This window comes from Cucurbita pepo, chromosome 11, assembly GCF_057944985.1.
Source record: "Cucurbita pepo subsp. pepo isolate OVF chromosome 11, ASM5794498v1, whole genome shotgun sequence".
NCBI lineage: Eukaryota > Viridiplantae > Streptophyta > Magnoliopsida > Cucurbitales > Cucurbitaceae > Cucurbita > Cucurbita pepo.
Window position 1 is genome coordinate 5,585,809 of NC_141808.1, and position 12,857 is coordinate 5,598,665.

Below are 12,857 nucleotides of genomic sequence, written 5' to 3' on the forward strand. Positions count from 1 at the left end.
AGTACAGAAATTTAACAAGGAATTATGTTCAACAAAACCAGTCCTCCATCATTTAAGGTAAAACTAATTATAGGGCCTGCCTTAAACAACACACTTATTTTTTAACGAATTTAGCTAATTTGAATTGGTTATTTTTGTGTTTGTATATAAGGAGAGTGTGAGTTGGGAATGCATTCAAATCAATTCTTATGTCTTAGAAGTTTGGAAATTTGAACCAAAAGAAAAAGGTAGAAGAGGAGACGAGAACTAGAAAGGATGGGATTGATATCAAATTTTATGGCATTAATACCACTGTTGCTATTGTTGGTGTCTAATGCTATCGTTGATGCTACTAGCGGTGTTTTTGATATTACGACATTTGGTGCCAAACCTAATGCTGATGCTACTCAAGTACGTGTACATTTGTTTGAGTTGATAAACCAAAATTTTGTTTTGTACGAAATATTTTTCTCAAATGAAATGGTTGAATTCACAGGCTTTAGCAGATGCATGGAAGGAAGCATGTGCTTCGGCTACTCCAAGTAAAGTATTGGTTCCAAAAGGAACTTATCAATTAGGAGAATCGAGGCTCAAAGGTCCATGTAAAAGTCCTATTGAGCTTCTAGTTGAAGGAACATTACAAGCTTCTCCTACCGACACGGAAGGAGATGGGTTGCTTGTTATGGAATACGTCGATCATTTGACATTGGCTGGTACTGGAGTTTTCGATGGCCAAGGAAAAGCTGGTTGGGAAAAGAATGATTGCCACCTGAAGAAAGAATGCAAAAAGCTTCCCATGGTAAATGCTCCTGCTACTTTAATTATAAAGAGAACTCATAATTTGGGTTAGCATTATATGCTTTAACATGGGAGTGTTTTTTCTTTGTTTGTTTAAAATGGGCAGAATTTGAAGTTCAATTTCATCACAAATTCGATAGTGAAGGACATAACTTCGTTGGATAGCAAGAATTTTCATATCAATGTTTTGGCCGGCAAGAATCTTACCTTCGATCACCTGAAAATTACTGCACCACACAATAGTCCCAACACCGATGGAATTCACTTGGGCGATTCAGAAGACGTTTTCATTCTCAATACCGCAATCGCAACGGGAGATGATTGTATATCTGTAGGATACACTAACAGAAAAATAACCATTAGCGATGTTACTTGCGGACCGGGACATGGCATTAGCATAGGCAGCTTGGGCAAGTATAAAACTGAAAAAGAAGCGGTAGGAGTTACCGTGAAGAAATGCAAATTAATCGGTACTACAAATGGTGTCAGGATCAAATCATGGCCAGATTCTGCCGTCTCATACCCAGCCTCTGACATGCATTTTGAAGATATTGAAATGGATAATGTTGCTAACCCTATCATCATAGATCAAGAATATTGTCCATGGAATCAATGCAACCGAAAGGTGTGTATTACAATCGAACCTCCTTGGTTTCCAACTTATTATCTTTTGAACAAGTATTAATTAATGTTTATTTTGAACATCCCAGGTTCCATCAGCAATTAAGATTAGCAAAGTTAGTTTCAAGAACATCAGGGGCACATCTTCAACTCCGGTTGCCGTCAAACTTGTTTGCAGTAAAAGTAATCCATGTGAGGATGTGGAAATTGCTGATGTTGACCTCACTTATAGTGGTAAAGAAGGGCCAATTGTGTCTGAATGTGCAAATGTGAAACCGACCATTTCTGGAAAGCAGAACCCTCCCATCTGTGCTGAACCAGCGCCACCTGAGACCACTCCGTCAACTGATTGAACAATCTTTTAACGCCGACAAATGTTTCAAACCATTCTTCCTATCATTTTTATTTTAGCCTTCAAAATTAGGTTTACGCATTCCATGATGTTGGACATGTTTTCAATAATTGTATTTTTTTACATTTAGGAGAAATAATACTTGACGATTCTATTTTCTATTGTAACAAAGTCCACATATATGACATAATTGTTTAAAATTTAATTGAATTATGTCTGAAAAATTGCTTTTCAAGCAAACTTCAAATGGTAATATTCAAAGATCATTTCAAGCAAACTTCAAATGGTAATATTCAAAGATCATTTCAAGCAAACTTCAAATGGTAATATTCAAAGATCACTTAACTGTCTGAAAAGTTAGGATATGTCTGAAAAATTGCTTTTCAAGCAAACTTCAAATGGTAATATTCAAAGATCACTTAACTGTCTGAAAAGTTAGGAGAGAATCGATTAGGTGCAAAGTACGAGAAAAGTTAAGGAGAGAATTGATTAAATGCAAAGGACTTACCTTGCTGTAAAGGAGGAGAAGAAGATCATGAGTTTAGTATCATACTATTTGTGGAGCTTCCTACAAGGGTAAAATTAGAAATGGAAAGAATTTATATCTAATAAATAATTTTAAAAACAACACAACAGAGATTCATTAAAATTTCAAAATCTAATATATAAAATATACAATTTATTAAGGAAAAAAAAAATTAAGGAGGAAGGCTTCATTTATAATTTATTTCATTCAAAATAAATCATCATTCGAATTAACTTAGAAAACAATGGCAAAAAAATTGGAACAAAAATATCATTTGATTCGTTTAGTTGATCCTTCAAAAAAGAAGAGCTAACGATGAAACTTTGGGCTATCTGGACACATACTTCCTGAAATGATTCAGGTGTAGCAATCAACCATTCTAGAAAGATCTTAGTCAAGAGTAATAAAGGAAAATAAAACAATTTTAGAAAGAGTTCAAATATTTATTAAAACAATTTTAGAAAGAGTTCAAATATTTATTCAAAGTTCCATTGTTGACCGAGAGCTAACGATTGAGACTTTTGGGCTATCTGGACACATACTTCGTGAGAGGTAACGATTGAGACTTTGGACTATCTGGACACATACTCCGTGAAATAGTTCAGGTGTAGCAATCAGCAAGTCTAGAAAGATCTTAAAGATTTGAGGACAAGAGTAATAAAGGAAAATAACAAGAGTAATAACGAAAAATAAAACAATTCTAGAAAGAGTTCAAATATTTATTACTGACATAACATCTACTGTGTTGGATTATAAAAAAAAAAAAGCTTAGGCCTCAAGACAATTTGGCTACGAAAAGACAGATAACGATGAAACTTAAGATATTAAGTATAACATATATATTTTTTTTTTTTTGTTCCTGAAGATATTGTATTTCTTTTGATTTGATTGAGTTATTAATCCCCTATTATTGCTATGATATAAGGGATAACAAAAAAAACCTTTCTTTGATTTGAACTCAACCTATAAAAAATAAATCCTTCCATTCTCAAATAAAAAGAGAAGAGAAGAAATCCTACTTTCATACATTATGATCAATAAATAAAGTTTAATTGGATCTATAAACGTATAAAAATTTTGTAAACATATCAAAATTTTGCTGGGTCTGAAAGGGAGAAGTACAAAATTTTGCTGGGATGAGAAAGGGAGAAGTACTTTGGTTCTGATTCAGCCTCCATTGATACCACTCCCCGGTTGAAAATGTCAACTTATTAGTAGAAAATCTTCGACGAGGAGGAAGATCAACTCGAGAAGCCTCGACGATGAGTGGCCCCTACTCTCTCTAGTCAAAATGTTAGTTCTTCTTCTATGATTCCACGCTTTAGGTTTGGACTTGAAAGATTTAATGCGAGACCCTCGAGAGAGCGAAGAATTATGTATCAATGTGTGATGTTCATAATTATTGCTCTAGTTGTATTCTATGCTTGTTGTCATTAAATCAAGTCCATTTTATATTCTTCAATTGGTATTGGATATAAAAAAGGTAAAATGAATGAAAAGGCTCGATGATTTAGAATATAATGTCGAAGAAAAGGACTGTCTAACACACTAAAAAAGTGCTTAAAATCGAAACCCTAATCTGGGACGTTTGAAGCACGTGCTAAAAAAATGAGTAACGTTCTTCGAAATTTTCCTGGGGAATGATCATGCTTGATGATTTAGAATAGAATGTCGAAGAAAAAGAGTGTATAAACCGGTAAAAAAGTGCTTCAAATCAAAACCCTAATTTGGAAACCCTAATCTGAAACGCTTCAAGCACATGCTAAAAAAAATTGAGTAACGATCGATGTTTTTCGTAATTTTCCTGGGGAATGATCAAGCTTGATGATTTAGAATGGAATGTCGAAGAAAAGGAGTGTATAAAACAGTGAAAAAAGTGTTTAAAATCGAAACCCTAATTTTTGATATTCTATTCTAAATCATCAACGTTGATCATTCACCAAGAAAATTTTGAAAAACATCAACCGTTACTCAGTGGTTTTAGCACGTGCTTCAAAAGTCCCGAATTAAGTTTTTCGAAATTCTCTTGGGGAATGATCAACCTTGATGATTTAGAATAGAATGTCGAAGAAAAGAAGTGTATCAAACAGTAAAAAAAAAAAAAAAAAGTTTAAAATCGAAACCCCAATTTTATTATCGTTTCCTACATTTTTTTTTACCCTTCTCAAGTTGCTTTCGACGTTATTGAGTGCATTTTAAGTCTGTAAGACTCCTATTTTCTCAAACTAAATATTTTTTAGCTAAAACTAGGAGTAATCAATATGTTTAGCTAAACTAAGTTTAATAATATGTCCTAAGAGCACCTATCGAACAGTTACAGAATCAAGACTAAACAAGTAAATGACTCTACCTTTGTTGGTTGGAAGGATTGTATGATGACGCACGCCCGTGCCCCTACATGCACATAATTAGGAATGCTATGCTATTTTATGTATGTTATGTGATGACCTATGATGCCATGTTATGAATGCGTGTGATGTAAGTCATGATCAGTGCAATCCATAGATGATTCATATGTGTACTATGACATGAATGAAAGGAAAAACAAAATGATTCTTACTATATGCTATGATTTTAAGCTATGTGGACCTGAGAACGTTTGCTTAATCCAGCACACCTAAATAGTGTGTGAAACTTCTCTCCTTATAATCAAATAAATGACAAGGATATGGAAATGGTAATAAATGGAAAGAACAATATATGGAAAGATAACTATGGTAGGAAGACAAATATCTAGATATTTGCCTACAATAAAATATCAAATATGATATATATGGTAACACTCCCCCCCCCCCCCCCCCCCGCAAGCTGAGCGTCGGATTTGAACAAACGTGAAGCTTAGATCTGAAAAATTCAAAGAGAGGTCGAGCAACACTTTTCGTTAAGATGTCAACAACCTGGTTCGGAGGAGGCGTAGAGAAACACTTTCTTGACCATCGAAAACTACAGAGGGATCGCCGCTCAGCGGCGATGCTACCTTGGCTTCGGCGAGAATATGTCTAACCCATGAAGAGGGATCGTCGCTCAGCGACGATGCCTGCCTTGGCTCCAGTGATAATATTTCTATCCCAAGAAGTAGAACGGGGAAACCTAGAGCAAGGGACAAAGACAATGTTGAATCCGGTAGAGTCGCCACGTTGGGCGAAGGAGCCAATTTTGGCGAGTAGGGCGGCGGCGACTTGGTTGGCGAAGAGGCAAGTGCGGCGCCCAGATTCCAAAGGTAAATCTTTGGAGAAGGTCAATAGGTTTAGGTTAAGGTTTTTGTGAACGATGAAGGGAAGATTGGAAAGAACATGAAAGAGACTATGTTGGTTGAGGGAAAATTGATTGTGTTGGAGAAGGTGAGGTTGTATGTACCGAGTATGGCGAAGGGTGATTTGGAGGTCAAAAGGGTGGAGCCAAAGAGTAATCAATCGACTCCGCTTGCGGCAGCCATGGCGACTGCCCGTGCAGCGTCAAAGCCAGCAGTGGTGGTGGAGAAAAACAGTGGAAGATTCAAAAGCCATTGAAAAGAAAGGATTGAGGTTGTTAAACCGCAAAGGCTCTTATACCATGAGAATGTTTGCTTAATCCACCACACCTAGTGTGTGAAAGTTCTCTATGTATAATCAAACAAATTACAAGTATATGGAAATAGTAATAAATAGAAAGAACAATATACGGAAAGATAACTATGGTAAGAAGACAAATATCTAGATATTTGCCTATAATAAAATATCAAATATATGCTATAGATGGTAAACTATAATTTAGTACTAAATATCCTTAACATGCATTTATCGATCTCATGTGCACTAGGATATTTCCTCGTTATGTTATGTTAGTACAGACGTGTACCTGCGATATTTTTGTTCATCATGATATCATGTGAGCCCTTTACTCTGTGGTGTCCGGCGACGCATTAGCGTATTTTACTCGATGAAGCCCGACCCAGGGGTACGTATACGAGGCCGCTTGCTAGTTCCATATGTGCGTGCGTGGGCCGTGTGTGGGGAAGTACCAACGTCCAACTCTACCTGAACTGGAAAGAACTCAAGGTCATGATAAGTTGTTTTAAAAGATAGGTTCCATCATGTATGTGTATGTTTGCATTACCTGGCTCCAACAAATACTCGAGCTACATGCTACCATTATTTTTCACGTAATGGTAAAGCGTCTGCATAGATAATGACGAATGCTAGAATGGTTATGTAGGCTGAGATAGGACGGTAGTATGCATTGTTTTCAGTTAATAGTTTCATAGGTAGCTTTTCATTTTCGTACTAAAAATTTATGTTAAAACCATAACTAGTGAGAGTTTCCTTATAGTCGGTCAACTTAAATACCCTAATCTATATAAACTTAAATACCATAATCTATATAAAACCATCCATGGTCAGAGTTTCGTTATAGGCCATTTTTTCTTTTTCTAAGTTAATTATTATTGATTATTATATTAATGAACCAAAGTAATTTTAAGCTATGTTTTTAATCATATCACAAATTAATTTACTTCTGGAATGATCTTGAAATTTTACTATTTTCAACTGTGTAAAACAAAAGATTATCGGTAATGTCCCTAATTTTCTTAGGCTAATTAGTGACGTCACTCTATGCATGCTTTAATCACGTATGCAGAAATTCATAATAAATACTTTTAAAATATAGTTATTGACTTACCTGTTCAATTCAAGACATAAATAAATATAACATACCTTTACTTGAAAAATATAAGGTAACGCGTGACTTGAGTATTTTAAGAAATTCCTAGTAAGTCAACCCACTATTGGGGATAGTAATGCAGTCACACACAATACATGATTGAGATCTATCTTTTAAAACCGTGACATGACCTTAGACTCTTCCTAGTTTCAGATAGGGTTTGATGCATGGTACTTTTCCACACACGACCCACGTACACGCACATGGACCAACTAGGCGGGCTCGTGTACGTTCCCCGTGAGTCTGAGTTGGTCGACACAACACATTACACGTCACCGGATGCCTCAGAAAAGGAAAGACCCACATGATATCATGACAAACATAAATATCGAAGGTACGCATCCGTACTAGCATAACATTACGGGGAAGTATCCCGATGTACATGACATACATACATGCATGAGGTCCCATGATTTTCATTCATAACATAATAGTTGTTTCATTTCCTTTCTCTTTTCCTCCGTAACATATTTCATATATGCATCATGTATACATGGCAAATATCACGTAATTCATCACACAACTTAGATGGTAAGACATAACATTTCATACATGACATTTCATTTCATTCATAATATAGTGTAGTGGATTTCACATGTATACATAGCATACATTACATGATAATACAAAGAGCATTTAAGCATCACATAATTAATATGATACGCGCACCATCATACATCAACCAATTAGCTAACTCCAACAGTAAGATCACTTACATGGTTGGCCTTGGCCGAAGTTACTAATTACTCGATAGTCGCTTCGAAAACGGTATTCTAATGCTTAATTCTAACTATATCAATTCATATAACATGCTTAGGGCATATAAACCTCTTAACCTAGCTAAACATGATGATTATTTCTAACAAAAGTCCTAAAACTAACTAAATTTGGGTAGATAGGAGTCTTATTGACCTCAAATGCCTTATATAAGGTAAAAAATGATTTTAGGAATGTCGAAAACTTAGGAAATGGTATATAATTTTTATACCGAGTCGTCTAAGCCGAGAAACCGAGTTGCCAAGCCGTCAAGCCGAGCCGACATGAAAATGAGGCGGGTCATTATTCAAGTTAAGCGGGGGATGTATGGGTCGGGTTGAGGCACACTAGGCTGATACGTTCCAGACTAGACTGCATGTATTGGCAGTGGGTGTTGTAGAAGTGTGGTTCACCCGTAACAGAGGCCCGAGAGAATTACGACAACCTAAAATCCAACGATTTATCTCCCTTACTCGCCGAATGCTATAAATGTGTGGACTTGGATGTGTGAATGAGGGGTGTGAGATGTGAGTTTAAGGGAGGGTCGTGTTGGTTTACTCCTGCAAAAATAATGTCTCGCCTGAAATCGCGATATTTCGGACTAGATTTAAATAAATAAATAAATAAATATATATATATATATATATATTAATTCCAAACCATTACATTCTCTCACAGTCTAATTCCATGCGAAACCCATTAAATTTAATTTTAAGCCCTTTGAAACATGATAAATGTAAACTGTTTAGGAAATTCATTCACTTTTATATCTTATAAATATTTGAACTTTCCAATTGTGTTTAATAAATCTCTAACAAAGTTAAAATTTTAAAAGTTAAGTGATATGTTAAATATAAATTTCGTACAATATTTGTCTTGCTCGAAAGTTTGATTCACTATTCTTAATATTGACACAAATTACAGGTCTAGGTAGGATCCCTAAGTCTCCAACTCGACTACACAGTCATCTCGATCACATTACTTCACATTTATCTAGAAAGAAAAATTAAAAATAATTTTGATGACTAATTAGTTTACTCCCTGCCTAGCTAACTTATCATTAACAAATTTTATTATGTTTTTCAAATATTTTAAGTTTTATTCGGAATGGGTTATTTTTAGGTTTTTGGTATGGATAGGGTCCTCCATCCAACCATTACCTTGGCTCCTAGTCTCATCTACTAGGACCTCTCTATTGATATTGAGGGGTTCTAGCAACCTTAAGTTTTATTTGTTAGCTCTATTTATGTTTACTACAAATTTTAGACTCCTATGTAAGACTCATTCTCGGTCAAATACGGTTTTTCTACTAAACTCTCTGGTCAAAAATATTTATTGTTCCCAACTTAGCACGCATCGCATTGCATTGGTCACGGGTTTTTCAGGGATTAGTAGACTAAGAATACTCATTCACATCTCCATATCGTAAATAGTTCATAAGCATAAACTAGAGTTATACATCATACTTACTAATCAGGATTCTCTAATATGCTCACATTTTATGCATGGATTCATTATTATTATTATAATAATAATAATTATTATTATTATTATTTAACTCATGCTATTTACATACATTCAACGTTTTTAGCTCTTAATCCCGTGGTAACATGCTTGTTTAGGAGCTTCGATAAACTACTTACGTGAATCGTCAATTCCTTTGCTTTCATAATTGTTCATTATATGGTATTTTTTTTCACAAATTCTCTTAATTTGACCTATATCTAATGATTTTCAAGGTTGGTACAAGGTAACATTGATAAAACAGGTCAAAAGAAGTTGAACAGAACGAGCTGAAACTTGAAACAAGCCTCCACCGCCCACATGCGTAGTACACTCGTTGACCCACATGTCCCACTCCTTGGTTACTCGCACCTCCACGTGAGCGCGAAGCCTATGCACTGATGCGTCGTTCAACCTCGAAATAGCCTGAAATTCTAAATCTTTTTCATCATTTCATTCCATACCCCTTACATGATATCCACTAACTTCATAATTCACGGTGGGTTATCATCCCAGAAAGGAAAATAATATCTTTGAGGATAACACCGTTGGCTCAATTTTGATTCTTTTCTTGTTTCCTTTAGAAAAGAAACTTCAAAGGAATTCATTGACAAAAGGAACAAGAACAGCCTAAGGAGGTAGAGGGAACCCTGCCCAAACACTGCATGGTGGCCCAAATTGAAGATGGAGGCCTATTTTCTGCAAGAGACCGCATAAAGATCCAAAAAAACACAGCTGAAGGGGAGCTTGATCAATCCAAGTGTACTCCGCGTAACGTTTCACAAGCAACCCAACAACTCCATTCATCTGGAACAATTGAGAAAACCACAGATAAAATTCTATACATTTATATGTCACAAATGATAACTGATAGTGAATGAACGTGATTCTAGAGAGGATTCTAAGAAATAGAATACAAATTCTCTAGAGCTGATTCTGAAAAATATACCGCAAGTGAGCCCAATAGAATATATTAACAACACATGTGAAGAATTGAGAGAAAATTGGATCAAGGGTTTATCCGTTAAAATTGGAAATGGACAGGCCGACTGACCAATTGGGCATGGACGGGCCTCGACTGCCAATATTGCTTTAAAATGACTAAAGAAATTTTTTTCCATCACATCTTTGTAATATATTTTTGATACACCTAATAATAATAAAATAAAATTTTTTTTGATACACCTAATAATAATAAAATAAAAAATCTTCATTCTCGTTAATATATTTCTCTAGAGAAGAAGGGTAAAAATTGTGAGATAGGAATAAAAGTAAAAAAAGTAAAAGAAGTAGTACGATAGAGTTTGAAAACTAATATATATACATATATATATTAAATTTTGATAAATTCTTCGAGGATAATTTTTGGTGTGTGTTGAAAATTGTGGGATGTACATCTATCTAGTACAGAAATTTAACAAGGAATTATGTTCAACAAAACCAGTCCTCCATCATTTAAGGTAAAACTAATTATAGGGCCTGCCTTAAACCACACACTTATTTTTTAACGAATTTAGCTAATTTGAATTGGTTATTTTTGTGTTTGTATATAAGGAGAGTGTGAGTTGGGAATGCATTCAAATCAATTCTTATGTCTTAGAAGTTTGGAAATTTGAACCAAAAGAAAAAGGTAGAAGAGGAGACGAGAACTAGAAAGGATGGGATTGATATCAAAGTTTATGGCATTAATACCACTGTTGCTATTGTTGGTGTCTAATGCTATCGTTGATGCTACTAGCGGTGTTTTTGATATTACGACATTTGGTGCCAAACCTAATGCTGATGCTACTCAAGTACGTGTACATTTGTTTGAGTTGATAAACCAAAATTTTGTTTTGTACGAAATATTTTTCTCAAATGAAATGGTTGAATTCACAGGCTTTAGCAGATGCATGGAAGGAAGCATGTGCTTCGGCTACTCCAAGTAAAGTATTGGTTCCAAAAGGAACTTATCAATTAGGAGAATCGAGGCTCAAAGGTCCATGTAAAAGTCCTATTGAGCTTCTAGTTGAAGGAACATTACAAGCTTCTCCTACCGACACGGAAGGAGATGGGTTGCTTGTTATGGAATACGTCGATCATTTGACATTGGCTGGTACTGGAGTTTTCGATGGCCAAGGAAAAGCTGGTTGGGAAAAGAATGATTGCCACCTGAAGAAAGAATGCAAAAAGCTTCCCATGGTAAATGCTCCTGCTACTTTAATTATAAAGAGAACTCATAATTTGGGTTAGCATTATATGCTTTAACATGGGAGTGTTTTTTCTTTGTTTGTTTAAAATGGGCAGAATTTGAAGTTCAATTTCATCACAAATTCGATAGTGAAGGACATAACTTCGTTGGATAGCAAGAATTTTCATATCAATGTTTTGGCCGGCAAGAATCTTACCTTCGATCACCTGAAAATTACTGCACCACACAATAGTCCCAACACCGATGGAATTCACTTGGGCGATTCAGAAGACGTTTTCATTCTCAATACCGCAATCGCAACGGGAGATGATTGTATATCTGTAGGATACACTAACAGAAAAATAACCATTAGCGATGTTACTTGCGGACCGGGACATGGCATTAGCATAGGCAGCTTGGGCAAGTATAAAACTGAAAAAGAAGTGGTAGGAGTTACCGTGAAGAAATGCAAATTAATCGGTACTACAAATGGTGTCAGGATCAAATCATGGCCAGATTCTGCCGTCTCATACCCAGCCTCTGACATGCATTTTGAAGATATTGAAATGGATAATGTTGCTAACCCTATCATCATAGATCAAGAATATTGTCCATGGAATCAATGCAACCGAAAGGTGTGTATTACAATCGAACCTCCTTGGTTTCCAACTTATTATCTTTTGAACAAGTATTAATTAATGTTTATTTTGAACATCTCAGGTTCCATCAGCAATTAAGATTAGCAAAGTTAGTTTCAAGAACATCAGGGGCACATCTTCAACTCCGGTTGCCGTCAAACTTGTTTGCAGTAAAAGTAATCCATGTGAGGATGTGGAAATTGCTGATGTTGACCTCACTTATAGTGGTAAAGAAGGGCCAATTGTGTCTGAATGTGCAAATGTGAAACCGACCATTTCTGGAAAGCAGAACCCTCCCATCTGTGCTGAACCAGCGCCACCTGAGACCACTCCGTCAACTGATTGAACAATCTTTTAACGCCGACAAATGTTTCAAACCATTCTTCCTATCATTTTTATTTTAGCCTTCAAAATTAGGTTTACGCATTCCATGATGTTGGACATGTTTTCAATAATTGTATTTTTTTACATTTAGGAGAAATAATACTTGACGATTCTATTTTCTATTGTAACAAAGTCCACATATATGACATAATTGTTTAAAATTTAATTGAATTATGTCTGAAAAATTGCTTTTCAAGCAAACTTCAAATGGTAATATTCAAAGATCATTTCAAGCAAACTTCAAATGGTAATATTCAAAGATCATTTCAAGCAAACTTCAAATGGTAATATTCAAAGATCACTTAACTGTCTGAAAAGTTAGGATATGTCTTAAAAATTGCTTTTCAAGCAAACTTCAAATGGTAATATTCAAAGATCACTTAACTGTCTGAAAAGTTAGGAGAGAATCGATTAGGTGCAAAGTACGAG

At 35.3% G+C, this 12,857-nt stretch overlaps 2 protein-coding genes across 2 annotated transcripts; both read left to right on the top strand.

The window, feature by feature from the left end:
* The first annotated feature begins 245 nt into the window (after positions 1 to 245).
* Positions 246 to 1,955, top strand: LOC147790154 (exopolygalacturonase-like). The gene is made up of 4 exons (XM_087128203.1): positions 246 to 390; positions 476 to 778; positions 884 to 1,402; positions 1,488 to 1,955. Exons 1-4 carry the CDS (start codon positions 256 to 258, stop codon positions 1,749 to 1,751), a joined length of 1,221 nt encoding a protein of 406 aa, XP_086984329.1. The 5' UTR covers positions 246 to 255; the 3' UTR covers positions 1,752 to 1,955.
* Positions 1,956 to 10,821: 8,866 nt separating this feature from the next.
* Positions 10,822 to 12,594, top strand: LOC147790155 (exopolygalacturonase-like). Its single transcript, XM_087128176.1, has 4 exons — positions 10,822 to 11,029; positions 11,115 to 11,417; positions 11,523 to 12,041; positions 12,127 to 12,594. The coding sequence occupies exons 1-4, from the start codon at positions 10,895 to 10,897 to the stop codon at positions 12,388 to 12,390; spliced, it is 1,221 nt and encodes a 406-aa protein (XP_086984302.1). The 5' UTR covers positions 10,822 to 10,894; the 3' UTR covers positions 12,391 to 12,594.
* The last annotated feature ends 263 nt before the right edge of the window (positions 12,595 to 12,857 follow it).